The following is a 20,332-nucleotide window of genomic DNA, read 5'->3' on the forward strand; positions in this document are numbered from 1 at the left end:
ATTTTCTAGTATATTTTAAAGATAAATTTCACATTCCCACAGCAGTTTTTCCTTAAAATTTAAAAGATAAAAAAAGCCTACCTTCCCAGAATTCCTATTCTAAGTTATAGTAATTTTCTGTATATGATAATGAGGGGGATATAATTATTGTTTACAGTTAACATTCTTATATGTACTAATAATCAAATCCAGCTTTTTCCCCCCATTAACATATGCTAAAATTTCTTATCCCACCTCAGTTATCCACGAGATACACAGATCATATGTGCATCTCAGTTTGGGTTAATTATGTAAACATTGTTTTTTGCTCTTACTGCTTGTAGGGTTTCTTTTTTATAACATTTTTTTGGGTCTCTCTTTAAATAAGAATGTAAATGATATTTATGGATTAATTTTATATCCTGTGACCTTGATAAAGTAATTTTTTGGTCAAGACAGTATATTTTCTGGTTATACCATTAAGTCATCTACATAAAATGGTATTTTCAGCTATTCATTTCCAGTGTTAATTCCTACAATGTCTTTTTTCCTATTTTGCTGCAATTGCTGGAATTTTCAATACTGTGTTAAATAAAAGTGGTATAAGTGAACATCCTTTTTTAAAAAAATTTGTTTTCATTTTTCTCCAATCACTTCCGTCAGTCTTAGATTTTCTCCCACTCCTCTCCTTCCCCAAGATGGCATGCATTCTTATATGGGTTCTACACATACATTCTTAGTAAACACATTTTCACATTAATCATGTTGCATAGAAGAATGAAAATGAATGGGAGAAACCATGGAACATCTTCTTTCTAATGAGAACATTATTATTATTTTTATGTTTGCTCTTGACTATTTAAATTAATCTCAAGTTTGGTTGGGATATGTTGAGCTGTGTAAAAATGTTTATTGTAAAAAAGACTTCCCTATTATAACTTACTGCATATTTCCTGACAACATGAGATTTTTTTTAAATTTAGATTTTTTTTCTTTTGTTTTTAGGACCATAGATCGATCTGTTTTTAAGCCAATTGTCCAAATAGCAGTGATTGAAAATTCAGAATCCATAGACTGTCAGTTACTGGCAATCACACATGCAGGTATGTTTAAGTCATCAGATGAAGAGATAAGACATTTATTTTCTACTTGTCATGCTCATTATGTAACATAAAACCACAGCGCACTGTAGAGCTAGAAATGACCCAAGTTCCTCATTTGAACAAAGACAATAAAAGAAGGTGCAAATCAAATAGAACTTTGTTTTTTAAAGTTTATTTTGAGTGAATGAGGAAATCAATCAAGCAACAAAATTACTAAATGTTTCCTGTGTGCCAGGCGTTGGGAATACAAAGACAAAAATGAAACTGCTCTCAAAGTCCTTGTGTCAGAGTAGACAGTGCGTTGTAACATTGTAAACTCACACATAAAGTACCAAGTTGCTCAGGGTGGGGGAGGTGATGGCAGCTGTGGGGAGCTGTAAAGACCTCGTTCTTGGGGTGTTGAGTCAAGCTTTGGAAACCAGGGGTTCTAAGAGTCAAGGGCAGGAGGCCCAGAACTGGGAAAGCTTAAGTAAGTTCCACAAGATGTTGTGATTCATTAGTTGCTAAGCCAGAGCTAGACGCTGGATTCCCCCAACTCTGTCATGGTTTAGAAATCTCTACAGTAGTTAATCTCAAGTTGAAAAAGTGTTTCACTACCAATTAAAACTTATTATTTGATTGTGATAGCCGCAATTTATTGAACTCAATTAAGGATTCCTATGGGACAATTCAAGTGAATTTGAAGACTTTATGAGTTTAGCAGAGTCCTTTGTTTCTTACTAAAACTTTTGATCATGAATGTGTGCCACTATCTAGCATTTTAGTTCCTTAATTATCAGTGACTGATTTTCTTATTTTCCATGTGCGTAGGTGTAAGATTGTATTTCAGTACATGCCCATTTAGACAGCCATTTGCAAGGCCCAGTACACTGGTACTAGTTCATGTCCGCTTACCTCCTGGATTCTCAGCTTCTTCAACTGTGGAAAAACCGTCAAAGGTGCATAGAGCTCTTTATAGCAAAGGTAAGTGCTAGAATATGCTTTTGGTTCTATTTTTTCATAGTATGAATTTCAAGACAGAAAATTCCATCTTTATCAATTATTTCAGTTGTCCCACATTATGCACTTTTATATGGTTATTGAATACACAGTCAATTTATTACTTTCTTAAGGAGAATTCATAGGTGCGCATTTCTGTTTTACATTTTGTTACTTGATGATGCTAATTATTCTAAATCATTCTAAAAGCTCAAACATTATCTATTGAAAATGAGTTTTGTTTTACTTAAATTATGCCATGAATGTTGTTAAAATTACTTATACCTGTTTTACTATACTCTTTGGTGTATTTGACAAAGATATTTAGCATTTCTGTAGCAACTTTTTCTTTAAAAGATGAAAAGTAAAATCCCTCACTTTGAGTTTACACTCCAAATTCACTTAATTTTTTTAACATGAAAAATGTTTTGTGAATAAATGTTATTCGCATTACTTTGTGTTTTATCAAGTCAGCTTCCAATTTTTTCCTATTAACTTGGTAAAATTTCTTAATGATGCATGGATAAATTATTTGCTTTCAGGGATATCAGTGATTCATCCACTAATGCCATGAGTATTAAACCACTGACAATAAAGTCAGCTAAGGAGGAGAGGGGGTTAAATACAGAGAAGTACTTGACTGAGAATCTCTTTGACCATTTTCTAAAGCCAAAAAACAGGTTTAATTTCTTATCTTATTTTTAAAAACATTTGTACTTCAAGCACACAGATAACGTAGAATTTACTATGTACTTTCAGTTTGTATATTTCCACTATCTTAAGGCTAACACTTTATGTAATGCTGAATATTGAACAAAAAATGCAGTAACTATTCTTTTAAACACATTTTTCCCTTAAGACAATCTGAAGTAAACTTGAAGCAAACCAATTATTGTTTGGATTTTACATTAATTAGTTTGACTTAGTGCATATAGTCACATTTATGTCACTTTTGTGCATTTTAGGTGTTCTATTGATGGCAGCTTCAGAAAATGAAGATAATGATATTTTGTGGTGTGTCAATCATGACACCTTTCCATTCCAAAAGCCAATGATGGAAACCCAGGTAAATCATTCTGAGTATTTTGGAAGATTTTAACTCACATTTTAAATCCAAATATTTAAACATGTAAATACATTCCTGTAAGGAAGAGGGAAAATTGTGATTTAGTTTTGGTTATTTTCTTCTAATTATCTAATATAAAATTATATTTGAAAATTAAATGTAAGAGAACAATTTTTATTTACTGTTATAGTTTGTTCTTTTCAAATCATCAGTGCTGTGTTTGCAGTGAGTTTCACATCATTTGAGTTTTTAAAAGTTTCATGTAGTGTATATGACACTATGTCAAAAGAACCTGCATTTAATCCTAGATTTATTTCTTCCTTTGGTACTTTGGTTTCTTAATGAATTTTCTTTTTTCACTTCTGTGGAGACTCACTGTTATCTGGTCAGTCTTTTCTTCATGAGGCGATTTCTGTGGTTTAAATTGTTTTGGTATTACCTAGAATGTCTTGCCTACATTTTGGAGTTCAGAGAATTGAAAGACAGTGCATCGTCGTGAGAAAGCTGTAGTTGTTACAGTTCTGAACAAAAAGACACTACTGGATTTGGACATAAGCTAATCTACGTAACTACTCTGGGCCTTACTTTCCTTATCTGTGGTATTAGTGTTTCATATTAGAAGATTTTTGGAGTCCTCTTCCAGTCCTCAATCTAGGATCCCATTAGTCAGCAAGTATTGGTTAAGCAGCTACTACATGCTGATGACACTGATGACAGAAAGTCAAATGAAACATCCTCTTTCAAGAAGATTACATTCTATTAAGGAAGCCAACAAATTCAAGTGTATAGAGTAAATATAAATGCAAGGTAGATGGGGAGCAAGGGTATTAGCCTTTGGAATGGATTGAGAAGGGCTGCATTCATTGAGAAGGTAGTGCTTAAGCTTTGTTTCAAAGGGAGAGGCCAGGGTGTAGAGGGAGCACTTTCTAGATTTTGGTGACATCCTGTGTAGGGACACACTAACTGAGGGTTTGGTGGAAGGTCAGGTAACGAACTGAGAAGACCAGTTTGCATGAATCACATCATTTATATGAAATATGTTCTATGCACTATGCAGCTATGATGCACTATGAAGCTAGGAAAGTTGGTTGGAGCATGGCCATAAAGAACATTAAAAGTTAAAAAGAAATTATATTTGATCCTCTTTACTGTGGGGAACCTCTGGAGAGTGACTTGTTCAGATCTTTACTTTAGCCATTCTGTAGAGAATTACATGGAGTGGAGTGGGACCCCAGGCAGGGCAACCATTACAATAGTCTAAGAAAATAGTGGTCAGAGCCCAATGTAAGGTGGAGGCCTTAGAAATAGAAATATGTGCTTTTATGGTTGTTTCTTGGAGGAGAAAGAAGAAATGGAGAAAATTATTATATCAGTTAGTAACTATTTGGTGGTAATTTGGAAACAGTAATTTGCACATTAGCAAAATACAAATGTTAAATTAATTGACCATTATCTAGAAGTAAGATATACTTTGGGTTAAGAATATATAGTATGAGCCCATTGTAAGCATGTCATAAGTCATGTCTCAAAATGTGATTTTGAAGGTCAAAAATGCTACTGCCTTTGTCTTTTTGATCACAAGGAATATGTATGAGTGGGGAAAAGAAGTGAAAATCATAAAAATCAGAATTGAATATTAATGTCTAACGTGTGTTTTTTGAATTATCTTTCTCTTCATAGAATAGTAAAGTAATTTTCCTAAGAGTTCTTACCTACAGTTAGTGACTTGTGAAAATGATTTTCTTTTTAAATAAATAGATGACAACACGTGTTGATGGTCATTCTTGGGCTCTCTCTGCAATAGATGAGTTAAAAATTGATAAAATAATAACACCTTTAAATAAGGACCATATTCCAGTAACAGATTCACCAGTTGTTGTACAGCAACACATGCTACCCCCAAAGAAATTTGTCCTGCTTTCTGCTCAGGTAAATGTATACATTTCATATTAAAATAGAGTTAAGGGAAAAGGAAATAGTGGTTAATAGCTCTGTGAAACAATAGGCTTTAATCTATTCTCATTTAGCACAATACCATTATCTTGTGATAGTCATAAATAACTGTTCTAATGAAGTCTTGTTGGACTATTATAATTTTTATATAACTTAATGGACTTACACTTCATATGTAGATAAAATAATCTGAGAACTGTGGATCTTAGAAGAATAACAGTTTCCTGAAGTAATGTGCTTTATTTGCCATTGTTCAGTATTTTGAAACAATGTAAAATCCCATGCCATCTGGGCTTGATTTCTAAGAGCAGCTAGTAAAAAAAAAAAATGATCCATATTATCATTAGCATTTTTAGCAGCGTTTTCTTTTGAAACGTATTGTATGGTTCTATGGATCAAGTACTGTGTTTGATATTGAAGCACTAATGACTTCTCTGGGGATATTTGGTTTTTTTGTCTTGTTTTTTACAAGGATGTTGAGTTCTTTATCATTTACATCTTTGTCTTGGTAAGAGCAAAGTATTTGACTTGTCACTTGTTATCATTTGTTACTCTGCAGTTGTGATACTTTTGTTCATCAGTTTCTTCATTTTTTTCCTTAGGGGAGCCTTATGTTTCACAAACTTAGACCTGTGGATCAACTGAGGCATCTCCTTGTTAGTAATTTGGGGGGAGATGGAGAAGATATTGAAAGATTCTTCAAATTACATCAGGTGAATTCTTGTAACCCTACATATTCTTGTCCAGATGTAGTAGAGTGTTTAATTTTTTTCATATAATCCAGGTAACCAATAGGTGGTTGTTTTGTACCTCATGTTTATTACATGCCATGAAATTTCAGCTTAAATAATAAGCCCAAGTGAGCCTCTTTGATTTAAACTTCTGTTGTTTGAAAATTGAGGATTGCTATGATGTTGAAGAGTGACAAAGTCAACCAGTGTCATTCTTTAATCTTTTTGTATTTGTTTTTATTTCTTTAGTAGCTCCAATTTTGTCTTTCTATACTGATGTCTGGGAACAGAACTGTATTTTAGGCTCTTTATTGTGGTCTGTTCTGGTATTTCCTGTGGGTATGTTTAATGAATGTACTTTAACCCATGTTATAGCAAACTAGGGTCCTACTGTTATTTTAAATGGCAAATACAACTTTTTCTGTTTCATTAATTTGAATTTTCTTTACAAAACACAGAATATATTTTTTCCTATCACTGGGGGAAAAAAATAACCCACAATGGGAAAGCTATCAATTGCTTTAAAAAACAACAACTGTAACTCAGAATAAACCAAAATGATTGTTAAGGTTAAATACTAAGGAGGCTTTTATGACACAACACATTACTCTTTTCTGAGAAGTAGGATATTAAGTAGGGGATGTCCATAAATGAAGAAATTTGGATTAAACTAGAATTAATACTATTGATAAGGTAAGAAGTGTATACTGTAATATTACAGGATATATTTTTGAAATTGGCAGTATTGTCAGATTTTTTTTTTAGCATAAAAGGATTAAAATATATTTAGATGTTTTCATATTTGCAACATTTATGGATGGTAGTATTTTCTATAGGAGGACCAGGCTTGTGCAACTTGCCTTATCTTGGCTTGCTCTACTGCTGCCTGTGATAGAGAGGTATCTGCTTGGGCAACTCGTGCATTCTTCAGGTATACAAATAAATATTCATTTCATCTGTATTACGTTGTTTCACTTATATCTCTGAATCCTGGAATTGTAGCTTTTAAAATTAAAATATTGTTGGAAAAACATTAGACCTAGTTTCAAATTTAGACTGTTAAATGAGTAGCTCTTAAACAAGAAATTGAATACCAATCAGTACACATTTGTAAAAGAGATTTGTGCCATGTACCTTCCTTAGAAATGCTAAGAGGATAAGAGAACAAAATTGCCTTTGATCAGGGACCATTGACATTGAACAAATCACAATTATGTAGCCCAGATGAAAATAATAAATGAGATGTGCACCTCCTTTTTCATCTCCTCCTAACTTAAACCTCAGCTACCACAGTGTGTTTCATCTTACTTTTTTTTTCTTCCTTTCTCCATTTTCTCTTCCTCTTTTATTTCTTGACGTTGTGGTAACATTTTGTGAGTCTAGTTTGTTAAATCTTTTATGAAATATAGTTTCCATTAGGACAAAGAATTTCATAAGCTTCAAAACCAGAGGACCTGGTTTGAAATTAGACCTTTTCCACTTACCACTGGAGTGACCATGAGCAAATTACTTAACTTCTCTGGTTTCTTCTTTTGTAATAGGAGAGGGACTAAATTGATTAATGCTTTTCCTGCTCTGATTCCCATTACCTTTCTTTTTCTGATTAACCTTGAGATACAAGCCCCCAATTAAATGTTGAGGAAGAATTAGATTGATTCTGCTTATTTCCTGAGAACAGTGACTAGAAATTACAAGGAAATGGATTTCAGTTCATGTATGTATGCATGTGTGCATGCGTAAAACACTTAGAGATGTACAAAAAAGTAATAGGCTGCTTTTGAAATGAGAAAGATAGCGAGTTTCTTTTCTCTACCCTAAAGTCTATTTTTCAGTCAAATTATAGAGTGGATTCATGCTTCAAGTAGAAGTTGAAATAAATGATTTCCCTTTTAATTCTTAAGCTTCTACTATTTTGTATCATTTACACTGTGATGAGTCAAATTTTAGTGACAGTGAAGGATTTTAAATAGTTCTTAGAGGTGTTTTCTTTGAAAAAATATTTTTAGAAAGTGCGGTATGATTTTAGAAATAAAAGCAAAAGGCAGTCATATGGAAATTACAATGCTGTTTTTGTATAAAAAAATGTTTATAATGGACATATAGTTGATATAATTTTAAGAAGTATATTTCACTATAATGCTTTTACCTTTTAAACATTTTGAACCTAACAGTTTCTGAACAACATATATATTGAATGCAGTAACTGAGGATTTGTCTATAGGTATGGTGGAGAGGCACAGATGAGATTTCCATCAGCTCTTCCTCCTCCAAGTAATGTTGGACCCCTTTTGGGGTCTCCTGTCTATCCTAGTAAGTATGAAGCAACGAAATTAAACAATTTCAGTTTTTTTTGTAACTATTACCACAGTGTTTTTTAAATGTTGAAAGCATTTCATTGTTTTAATTATTGCTTTTTTTTTTGTGGAAGAACATACATATCTGTTGTCACCTTATATCTTAAATTTCATAGCACATTGGCATCATTTAAAAAAATTAGTTGTCATTTCCCTGACAACTAAAACTTTGCACCAGCATTCCCCAAAGTGAGAATTCTGAGAAAGCTGCAATCATATTAATCAATTATTTTGCCTCCAATAGATTCCTTGGGGAGTGTTGAGCTTCCCTGGGCTCTGTCCTTCCTACCTGTGAGGATATTGTCCTCACAGGCCCTTTGGGTTTGAGGGGTGCTTTCTCCCATATAGAATCTATTTCCAAAGGTTTTTATGTTTCTTTATAAATATATTCTGATTTTATTTTTAGGTTCCCCTATGCCTGTCGGTAGTCCATATCCTAATCCATCCTTTTTGGGAACACCATCTCCAGGTACTTTATCCATTTTAGACTTAAAAGCATTGACAAGCTAAATCCTACCCTAAATATTCTTTGGTTAATATTTTACATTTTTGTCTCTGGTAGGAATTAGCAGTGGAAGTTCTCTTCTCTCCTTCTCTTCTCTTGGTACTGCAATTTAATTTGCAGACATTCAGTAAATGAATGAAAATAGACCAAGTCACAAAAGGACATTACAGCTACTGTTACCACGGGGCAACAGGGGGACTCAATTTGACAGAATGCCATTAGTGTTATTCATGGCAGATCCCTTACTCAGGTGCTAGAGTAGACAAGTTCTGAAATAGCTCCAACATAGTTATGTTCCAGACAGAAGAGAAGGTGAAAATATCGTCTGTCTTCCTTTACCTATACCTAGCATTCCTCTCATAATGGCGTAGATATTTTAGGGTCCCCCCACATTTGGACCTAGATAAGGTATTGAGGAACACTAAACCAAGTGTCTGCTTAATTGTGTCGTTCACATGAGGAAAACCTTTTTTTTTTTTTGAAGGTTAGGAAGCTTTTTAAGGATTTGTGTGTGTCCTAGGTGTGCATTCTCCTGCCATGTCAACACCAGTGTATCTTACTGGAAGCCAGTTATCTCAGCCTCCTACAAGTATGAGTTCTATGACTGGGCCAGAGATGGTGTATTCTGGCAAGCACAATGGTATCTGCATTTACTTCTCTCGAATTATGGGGTAAGTTGCTTACAGAAAATGCATTATTTGAATTAGCTCTGTGACATTTTCTATTCATTGTAACATAACACAATATAATTTTCTTTTCCATTTTTTTTTGTTGATACTAATTTTTGTTTAAACAAACCAGAAAATAAAATCCCTGGAAACAAAACAACAAAAAGGGGAGATTGTAAGTGATTTACACATGGCCACGCTCCCCTGGGTTTTCAAAGACAGTTCGTTCAAATAAAGGGAAGCTATATGCTACAAAGTAGCCCCAGCATCCGTTATATTTAAGTACTTGCTGATACTGTTTTTACATTGTTTTCCTTTTTTAAAAATATCTGTCTCCCCTTCCATACTGAGCAAGTCATCTCTTATAAGAGACAATAAGGAAACAGGAAAAGAAGTCAGCCTAGCCAACTAAATCGCGCACCATACGCAATGTTACCCACCCAGCGTGTGCAGAGAAGAGTGGGAGGTGCACTTGCTCATCTCTTTTCCAGGGCCAGGTTGCATTATTATAATGACACGTATTTCACTTAAAGTTATTTTACATCGTTATGGGTGTGCATATGTTTGCTGGTTCTGCTTGCCTCCACCCACATCATCTTATGGAACTGACTCTCTTCGTATATTTTATCAGGATGATTGCAAGAGTCTCTTTTTAGTGGCCTTACATAAACTACCATTTACGTTATTTTCTCTCAATAACAATTCAATAAATTAAGTAAATGTGACTTTTGGCCACATGCCAAGTACAAAAGCAGCTGATTTTTTCAGCATTGTGTGTTTTAATTGATATAGTAGATGAAGGTCATTAACAATGTTTAGACTTTTTTTATTGAGTCAGTGCACTAGGTGATTAAAATATTCTTCTGTGTTTCAGAAATATTTGGGATGCAAGTTTAGTTGTGGAGAGAGTATTCAAGAGTGGCAACAGAGAGATTATTGCGGTAAATGTGGGGTGCTGATTTTTAGTTTTTTTGCTTTGTACTTATTAGCCTCTTTTTTTAATTCTTAGTATATGTTTTATTGATTCTTTCTTTTTACATATTACTATCATTTTACAGGGACTCCTAATAATTGTCTAAGTCCTCCCAAATGATAAATATAATCAAAGAAACCAAACTGATACACTAGATGTATTAGACTTTTAAATGAGAAACATTTTTCTGTTTGTACTTCATGATTTATGTCAAATTAAAACACTTTAAAGTTTAAATTTTTTAAAAAAACCGTGTACTGTATTTGTACATGCACTCACACGTATGTATATGTATATATTTCTTCTAGTTGTGTTGAGTTGGTGACCTTTCAGATATCCTCTTTCATCCACTGCTAAAGATTGTAGAATTGGAGCTGTCTCATTTACTTTTGTATTCCATCAGATTAGAATCAGAGTCTTAGAGATCTCACAGGTCACCAGGGCCAAAATCTTCATTTTATAGATGATGACACACAGCTGAAGTGATCTGGAAATCTCTGTGTATCCCAGCACCTAGCACAGTGCCTGACACATAGTAGGTGCTTAATACATATTTACTGATTGATTTACAAATATAAACCCAACATACTTTTCTCTTTTTTGCTTGTCTTTTTTTTAACACAAAAGTTATCTGTCATATTTTCAGCTCTGATATCCTATTTCCATATTTGTTTACTAATCCCTTTGTTCTAGTCTCAGTATGAATCAATGGGTAGCTCCCTTTGTTGTTTCTGAAAATCTTGCTTCTCACAGTGAACCCATCAAGTTATTTTTATTCAATACTATATGTTCAAATTACTACGTATTTTGTTTTGTAATGTAAAGTTTTTCAGCTTTTTAAAATATTCCTCTTATTTGTAGATTGAAAGTAGTGTACCACCTCAGCTGCTAGAATCAGTGCTACAGGAACTAAAAGGCTTGCAAGAATTTCTGGATAGAAATTCACAGTTTGCAGGTGGACCCATAGGCAACCCACAGTAAGAACAAAATTTGTCTTTTAAAAATTTTTTTATTTTAACAATCATTTTTGTTTCATTTTTAAGTATAAAGTTTCATTCAGACCATCTTTTCACCATTTACTATAAAATGTTGGTCCATGTCTTAAATGAATTTACTTTAAATGGTATTTTTCCAGTACTAATCATTCTCAGATAAGGCAGGCCTACTATATTTGCCTCATCTAGATATTAGTGAGGAATATTCCTTCATTTATTCATTTTACTTTGATTTCTGCCAAAATTGTCATGTAATATTCATATTTTTTGAATTTGGATTCATGCCCAAATATTTGACATGCTTTATTGTTTTTCTCTCAGTTTTTTTTCCTTGAGAATATTAAAGGGGGAATATAGCTCTGATAATATACTCTTTTATACCTGCTTTTATCACCATTCCTCATACCAAGTCTTTGGAACTTCAAGGGTGAAGGAAATATAATTCTATGAAATTTCAGCTGCCTAAATTTTTTATTCCAATTTCAGTACTACCCCTGCCAGAGTGCAGCAGAGGCTTATTGGATTCATGCGTCCTGAAAATGGAAGTTCTCAACAAATGCAACAGGAATTACAGAGGAAATTCCATGGTATGTTATTATTTTTGCAAAATTAAGCTTGAATATTTCCAGTCTAGAGTATCAGTTAGTCAGATTTACCAATTGACAAATATTAATTTCCTGCTTTGTACAGAGTTCTGTGCTTGGTTTTGAGAGAAACAAAGATAAAAGGACCTGATCCCTCTCTTGTTGATTGGAATGAATGAATTTAAGTCATTTACAGGACAGCATAAAATTACCATCATTTTCTTAGTTACTGGGGTAAACTTTAATTAATGATGCTAACCTGGTATCTGTAAAGTTTTCTTTTTTTCTTTTTATTCATTTATTTTTTTTTAATGTTCTACGATCACTACCAAAAAGGTTATATTTTTACCCCCCCCCACCTGCCCACCCCCCCCAAGACACCATACAATTCTATATATGATCTACGTATACTTTCCTATTGAATACGTTTTCAGTATAGTAATGCTGTATAGGTGAACTAAAATAAATGGAAGAAATCATATAACAAATCAAAACATGATACACAAAAACACACATACACACAAACATGATCTGCTACATTCTGCGAATGACTTCCATGTTTCTTTCTCTGAGTGTGGAAGGCATTTTGCCTTAGAAAACCACCATTGGGATTTTTTTTTTTAAGAAGTTCTTGCGTTATTACGAAATTCCAAGTCTACCAGAAAAAACTCTCGCACACTGTGGTCGTTGCTGTGCACAGAGTTCTCCTGGTTCTGCTCCTTTCACTCAGCATCAGATCATATAAGTCCTTCCCTGAAGTCTTCTTGTTCATCATTTCTTATGGTGCAATAGTACTCCATTACATTCATATACCACAACTTATTCAGCCATTCCCCAGCTGATGGGCATCCCCTTGATTTCCAGTTTTTGGCAACTACAAAGAGTGCTGCTATAAATATTTTTGTACATGTGGGACCCTTTCCCATTTTTATGATCTCTTGGGGATACAGTCCTAGAAGTGATGTTGCTGGGTCAAAGGGTATGCACATTTTTGTAGCCCTTTGGGCATAGTTCCAAATTGCTCTCCAGAATGGTTGGATGAGCTCACATCTCCGCCAACAACGAATTAGTGTTCTAACTCTCCCATATCCTCTCCAACATTTATCATTTTCCTGTTCTGTCATGTTTGCCAATCTTATAGGTGTGATGTGGTACCTCAGAGTTGTTTTGATTTGCATCTCTCTAATCAAAAGTGATTTAGAGCATTTTTTCATATGATTATAGATATGTTTAATTTCTTCCTGTGAATATTGCCTGTTGATATCCTTTGACCATTTATCAATTGGGGAATGACTTATATTGTTATACATTTGACTGAGTTCTCTATATATTCCAGAAATGAGGCCGTTATTCCCGAGATTAGCTGTAAAAATTCTTTCCCAATTTACTACATCCCTCTGAATTTTGATTGCATTGGGTTTGGTTGTGTGTAAAGTATATTGTAAAATATTTTTGCATTCATTTCCATCAAAATTTTTTAAAATTTAATCATTTTTTAAAAAGTAAAAATGTTATCATGCTGAAGTTTTTTTAATCATGCCTAAAATAAACCGATATGACTTTTGCCCTTGTTTTTTTTTCCTTTTACTTAACCAACAATGACATGGCCCCAATACGTAGTATCAAAAGAAGAGCAAAAAAGAAAAAAAGTTAAGATGTAGAATTTCTTTTTTTGGAGTAATAATAAAATGTTCATAACCATAGGAGCTTCTAAGGAGCTCCAATTTTGTAAAAACTCACCAGTCATTGAATTTTATATGTATTAGTCAAGTGTTCTGATTACAAGAGCTTTCCTGGGGATGAGCATTGTCCCTACTCTTACCATTTTCATTTTACATTAGTGCTAGTGTCCTGTGGTGTGCCATAATAGTGGCTCCTGAATGAAACATCTTAGAAATCTGTCAGCCACTGCAAAACATAAGTGTTTTTAACCACGGATCTCTGAATTAATTTTATAATATTAATATAATTGCTTTCCTTTGTAATACTTTAAATTCCGTCTTATACATTTTAAGACATTCTGAGAAGGACTTCTCCAGAGTGTCGGAGGGGTCCATGGCACAGAAAAGGTGAAGAACCGCTGTTCATTGTTGTTCCTTGCCTACATGCTAAGCATGTCATTTCACTGCTATAATGTTTTACATTGATCTTTATTATGGAACTCCCTAAGTTTTATTTTTCCAGCAGAGGCTCAAGTGAGTGAAAAAATTTCACTTCAGGGGATCCAGCAGTTGGTTCGCAAATCGTACCAGGCTTTGGCTTTATGGAAACTCCTGTGTGAACATCAGTTCACTGTCATTGTAGGAGAACTTCAGAAGGTATTTTTGTTCATGCAACATATTAACAGTAGAGTTCAGATTATTTCTTCCGATATGCTTCACATTTATTTACAGTTTAGAGGAGTGAGTTGTTTTGGAAATTTGATTAATTTATGGTAGTGATGTTGGAGAATGATCATCCCAAAATAGTGTGAAGCATGGTTACTGGTTATAAAAACTGACCTTTGAATGAGTATGTGTGTGTGTATGTCCATATTGTTCTGGTTCATAGTGATTCCTTCCCCTGTGTAAGAGTTTTTAGAAATTCCTTGTTTGTTGGGTAAAGTTCTTTCCTTGGATTCTTACTCTTTTTGAAGTTTAGAAAACTCAAGGTGGTGTTTTATCAGAGATACTCTGCTTATAAATGAAAAGAATTATGTCCTTAGTGCTAACCTAAATAATAGTTTTTAGCCTTATTTGGCAGGCACTGGGATTTGAGGTAGGCTTTAAGATTATTGATAACATATCAGCAACTCAATATTCACTTTGTAATTCATCTGAGGGATATCTCTGGCTAGCTTTCTCTGTCAGCAGTCTTCTGGGCTTCCTTCCTTCCATCATCATGTGGTGTGTGCTTTGGAAATGCAAAGTAAACAATAGCCTACATACAGAACATATAATTTGCTGCTTCTCCCCTGTATATACCCTCCCCTCATGTCCCCCACCTCCACCCCCTGCCAGTCACATAGTGAATTAGAAAGATAAATGTGAATAATTTTTGAATTGTTTACTGTTTCAGACTTCCTAGATCCCTATTATTATCCAATTAGGATAGATAACCAACAGGTTGTAAAAATGTGTTCGAAAGAGTTGACTTGAAGCCAAGAGCCTGGCCTTTTGTCCCAGCCTACCAAGGATGGACAAATCAAAATCTCCATGCTTTTGTTTTCTCATCCATAAAGTGTGTGTGGAGGGGGAGGGTGGGGAGGGGTCATCTTAGTTCTCGAAGGTTCCTTCTAGTTCAAATGCAATGATTTAATGGTTTATTTAAGAATGATGACATTTCCTTTGTATTACGAATGTAGTTTGTGTTTGAGGCTTTTTATCTAAAGGAGAGAAATTTGTACATGTATAATCTTGCTTGGAAATGTTTGGCTTCTTTACTTTTCAAATACAGAGTTGTATTTTTTTTGTTTTAGGAATTTCAGGAGCAGTTGAAGATCACTACTTTCAAAGACCTGGTCATTAGAGACAAAGAGCTGACTGGAGCATTGATTGCTTCTCTTATCAACTGTTATATCAGAGATAATGCTGCTGTTGATGGTATCAGTTCACACTTACAAGACATCTGCCCTCTTCTATATAGCACAGATGATGCAATTTGTTCCAAGGTATGAGCATTACTAAAAAGGGTCCAGGATTTAGTAAGATGTTACTGGTTAATAGGGCACCAGACATGAACTCAGTTGTATGACCTTGAGCATTCTATATGCTTTACTTCTCTGGGTTCCATTTTTCTTATCTTTATAGTGAATTTGTTAGACTAGATGATCTAAGATGTAAAGAGGACTTAATGATATATCTTAAAATCTTTCTGTTTTATACAAAAAAAGCATTCATGTCTGAATACCTGAAATTAAATTAAAATATAAAACACTTCTTAAAAGTACAGGACAGAGTTGCAGTAAAAATTCAGCTTAACCAAATATTAGGAAAGGATACCTAATAATAATAATGAAATTATATTTATTAATAGCTCATATTTATATAGCCCTTTAAGGTTTACAAAGTACTTTTCTATAAAACATTGATGATAATAATGTATGTACTGCCTACCTTATGAAGCTCAAATGAAATAATGTATATAATGCATTTTCAGACCACTATATAAATGTCATTTTCATTATTATTTCTCAAAATAACTCTATGAGGTAGATAATGCCATTATCATCCTCTTTTTTTACAAAGGGAAATTCAAAGGCACATATCCCCAAACAAATACAGGCTTTTGTTCATAATTACCCATATAGTAAATTAAAGCAATATTCTTCTTCTTCCAGGTGAAAAAGATTATAAAGTTATCTTTGCAACTTTAATCTAGGAATATCAAATATAAGTTTGCTTTTTTAACTTTTATTAGAGATCATTCATCAAATGGCTTACTTTCTGTCTCACACTACCATGAAGAATCAAATTTGTAAATTTTTTACATTTTAATGATAATAGAACAAAATATTTGTTCTAGCCTGGATTGAATGTATTGGAATGTTTCTTTACCTTGTACACATTTTTCCATAGTCTGATTATCTATTTATGTTTAGGCAAATGAGCTTCTTCAGCGCTCCCGACAAGTTCAAAGCAAACCTGAAAAGGAAAGAATGTTAAGGGAATCACTGAAAGAATATCAGAAAATTAGTAATCAAGTGGATCTTTCCAATGTTTGTGCTCAGTATAGACAAGGTGAGAATCAAAGTGTCTTTTATATTTTTTTTTAACATGCAGGATCAAGGTTGAATAATAGAATAGAGACACAAAAAGTAAGGGAAGTTATGATTGGAGAGCATCTTGACAGAGACTCATCTTTAAGTAGCTAAGGAACTGAGCCATTAGATTAGTTGTTCTCGGTTTATGGTTTTCACCCTCCATTTTAATGAACCTAATATAGTGGCATCAGAGCGTGCCCCGTATTGATTCCAGTGATTGTATGACATTGGCAGTGCATTCTGCAAACATTTCAATGCTTTTTTATTTTGACAGTTGAAACTTTATATCCTATTCCTTTTTCCACGTTGGTCTAAACAAACTGCTTTTTCTATATGTATGTATTTTCTTAGGTTTTAAAAACATTTTAAAATTGAATTTTTATACATTAAATGACATTATTTTGAATTTCTTTGAAGTGATCCTTATTTTACTTGATAGAAAGTTAAGGATTATATTTCATTTAGCTAATATTTATTGATTTACCTGTGGTTTGACAGAGCATTGTGATAACCACTGGGAGAAACAACAGACAAGTCCCTTGTCTCATGGAGCTTACAGTCCTGGGCACCCTCTAGAGGAGGGGAAGAAAGAGCGACAAAGAGCTAAGTGTAAAATAAGATACAGTGAGCCCTCAAGAGACATGCAGCATAAAGTGGCAGGTGCAGTTCAAGAGGGGAAGCAGTTGTCAATTGAGGAAAGATAGAAAGTTCATATAAAAACAGAAAGGAATTTAGCAAGGTTAGAAGAAGAGAGTAGACGTCTTGAGCTATGAAGTAGCTTCATCAGGGACACAGAAATGGGAAAGCTTAGTGTAGGAAGTATTGGGGAATCAATAATAATCCATTATAAAATGTTTATTCAGTATTAAAGGTGAGTGGTAAGGAGAGCCTGTACTAAGGTGGTAACATTAAAAGAAAAGAGGAAGGAACAGATGTGGATGTTGAAAGAGTAATATTGGCAGGACTTCATCAGGGATTAGATATGAAAGATGAGGGAGAAACACATGAAAGTATTAAAAATAAAATAGAAGATTGATGGTATTACTCACAAAATCAGGAGGAGGAACCAATTTAGGATTAGGAGGGATGTTAAGTAGAGAATGGTTTTGAATTTCTTCATCCCCTGCAGGGAGCTGGAAACCATATATGCTAAACTTTTAAGACAATAAAAAGTAGGAAAAAAAATTTGTGAAATGTATTTAATTTATCTTCTTGGGTATGTTAGTACCCTGAGTCATGCCATCTGTGGAACACAAAAGAACCAATTTTTGATGATGATAACAGTGATGACACCAAAATACTAGGAGTGAAATTTGAAGATAATATATTACTTTTGTATGCTTGTTGAGAAAGAGATGTACTTAATTATTCAGTTATCAGGGAATCTGTGTTCTCTTACCTGGTTCCTTCTTTCAGTGTTGCTGATCACAAGCCATCTTTACCTTCCCATCCTTGGGGGTGCAGTGCAGTACACAGGCTGTCCAGCCTGACACTTCCTGATTGGTCCATCACTTTTTAAAAAATATATTATTTTATGTATTTTAATATTATTCTGATGTATTTTAATTAATTTCTTAATAATCTTTCTTCCTGCTTTCTCCCCTTCCCACTTAAAAAAATAACTACAAGCTTGCAGAGCCAAGCAAAACAGATTCTTATGTTGACTGTGTCCAAAAGTATGTCACATTCTGCAAGTTTAGTCTGTCACTTCTCTGTCAGGAAAAGGGTAGCATTCTTTATCACTAGTTTTCTCAAATCATGGTTAGTCATTATATCACATTTTAAAAAATGGTAGCTAACAGTTACATAGTGTTTTATAGTTTGCAAAGTGCTTTACGTCTGTTTTCTCATTTGATTGTAACATCAACCTGATAAGGTAAATGCTGTTTTTCCCGTTTTACAGATGAGGAAATTGATGCTGGCCAGGGTAGCACAGGAATAAATGTCTGATGAAGGATTTGAACTCAGGTTTTTCTGATTCCAAGTCCAGTGCTATCCACTAGGCCACTTATCTCATCATATATCTCTTCGATGACATTTTTTCTATTTTTTTGTGTGTTCATCATTTGATAATATGCTGCAGCCTTTTTGCACCCACTATGCATCTCTCTGTTGTCCTTTGGATGACCTGCAGTTTGGATTCTTCAGATGTGTTTTTCCATGGTTCGTAGCCAGCTAATCAGTTGTAATCCCCAAACTTTTTCCTTTCCATTAGTGCGTTTTTATGAGGGTGTTGTGGAACTCTCTCTCACGGCTGCAGAGAAAAAAGATCCTCAGGGTCTTGGACTCCATTTCTATAAACATGGAGAGCCAGAAGAGGACACTGTAGGACTGCAGGCTTTCCAAGAAAGGCAAGTTGACAATTGACAATCCTAATGGTATATCAGGGTTATACATTCTGCTTTTTGTTATTGTTTTCACATTTGAAACAGCATCTAAATCTCTATGATGTTTTGTAAACTTTTACAGGTTGAATAGCTACAAGTGCATTACAGATACACTTCAGGAGCTTGTCAATCAGAGTAAAGCTGCTCCTCAGTCTCCCAGTGTGCCGAAAAAACCAGGTCCTCCAGTTTTGTCATCAGACCCCAACATGCTGAGCAATGAAGAAGCAGGACATCACGTAAGGAGTCAGTTTTTGAAACCAAGTTTGTAGAGGCGTGTAGGAAACCTTGGGGGTAACATGTCTCTTGGGAATTGCCCCTGAAGTTCTCCTGACATACGGTGAACTTGCATTGTGTCAGAGCTGTTACTGTACTGCTGTACGTTCTAGATTCTGTTGAAACCTCCAATTTCTGTTTGTTAATAATGTTTATGACTAAATCGTGTGTGTGCACACACACCAGATCATCTCAGTCATCAGTCAGTTTTTACAGTATGTTTATTGCATATTTTCTATCCTTTAGTTTGAACAGATGCTTAGGTTGGCTCAGCGGTCCAAAGATGAACTTTTTAGCATTGCTCTTTACAACTGGCTGATACAAGCGGACCTCGCAGACAAGCTGCTGCAGGTATGAGTGGGTTTTCTTCACATTTTAATTCTTTCATTAGCATTAGGGTTACACATGCCCACTTGTATAAGGATTGGAAATTGTGTTCTCTTAGCACTTGTTAATATGGAACAGATTTGTGTCTTTTCTCAGTCTGGAACTTAGGTTAAAGTTCTCATCTTCAGTGTTGACAGGAATGGTTAATATATACATGTATGCAACTGTCTTAAGTGTCAGGGTATGACTTGCTTCAGATACAGTAGGGAACAACCTGTTAAAGCAACACTTCTAATGCACTTACATCATATTTTTAATGAAGATTATCTCTTTTTTTACTTGTTCTTTAAGACTTTATTTTTATGTTCCTGATTTCCTTAATGAGATACAATTATACTTTAAAAGATATTGTGTATTTTGCAATTTTATTTCAGTGGTGTCTACATTTCCAGCAATTAGTAAATGATTCTAACTGACTTTATAAATCTTCCAGATTGCTTCCCCATTTCTGGAGCCACATCTGGTCCGTATGGCCAAGGTTGATCAAAACAAAGTTCGTTATATGGATTTACTCTGGAGATACTTTGAGAAGAACAGGAGTTTTAGTAATGCTGCTCGAGTGTTGGCTAAACTAGCTGATATGCATAGGTATGAAAAAGGTTTTATTTCAGTGTGAGAAATAATTGTAAATCTCATGAATTCTGAAATGACACTG

General features: G+C 34.2%; 1 protein-coding gene across 3 annotated transcripts in view; it reads left to right on the plus strand.

Annotated features, from left to right (window-relative positions):
* Nucleotides 1-20,332, plus strand: part of NUP155 (nucleoporin 155) — a 50,387-nt gene that overhangs the window by 15,634 nt on the left and 14,421 nt on the right. For 2 of the 3 annotated variants that reach the window (XM_072605786.1, XM_072605788.1), the window contains 19 exons: nt 985-1,082; nt 1,893-2,045; nt 3,026-3,126; nt 4,885-5,055; nt 5,682-5,792; nt 6,647-6,741; nt 8,032-8,120; nt 8,571-8,633; nt 9,190-9,340; nt 10,212-10,278; nt 11,172-11,287; nt 11,792-11,892; nt 14,074-14,207; nt 15,347-15,538; nt 16,469-16,607; nt 18,846-18,981; nt 19,100-19,253; nt 19,537-19,641; nt 20,111-20,265. In XM_072605786.1, the coding sequence (XP_072461887.1) occupies nt 985-1,082; nt 1,893-2,045; nt 3,026-3,126; nt 4,885-5,055; nt 5,682-5,792; nt 6,647-6,741; nt 8,032-8,120; nt 8,571-8,633; nt 9,190-9,340; nt 10,212-10,278; nt 11,172-11,287; nt 11,792-11,892; nt 14,074-14,207; nt 15,347-15,538; nt 16,469-16,607; nt 18,846-18,981; nt 19,100-19,253; nt 19,537-19,641; nt 20,111-20,265 (2,331 nt within the window). The remainder of the gene's footprint in view (nt 1-984; nt 1,083-1,892; nt 2,046-3,025; nt 3,127-4,884; nt 5,056-5,681; nt 5,793-6,646; nt 6,742-8,031; nt 8,121-8,570; nt 8,634-9,189; nt 9,341-10,211; nt 10,279-11,171; nt 11,288-11,791; nt 11,893-14,073; nt 14,208-15,346; nt 15,539-16,468; nt 16,608-18,845; nt 18,982-19,099; nt 19,254-19,536; nt 19,642-20,110; nt 20,266-20,332) is intronic. The other variant, XM_072605787.1, reaches the window with a different exon arrangement.

This window comes from Notamacropus eugenii, chromosome 4, assembly GCF_028372415.1.
Source record: "Notamacropus eugenii isolate mMacEug1 chromosome 4, mMacEug1.pri_v2, whole genome shotgun sequence".
Classification (NCBI taxonomy): domain Eukaryota; kingdom Metazoa; phylum Chordata; class Mammalia; order Diprotodontia; family Macropodidae; genus Notamacropus; species Notamacropus eugenii.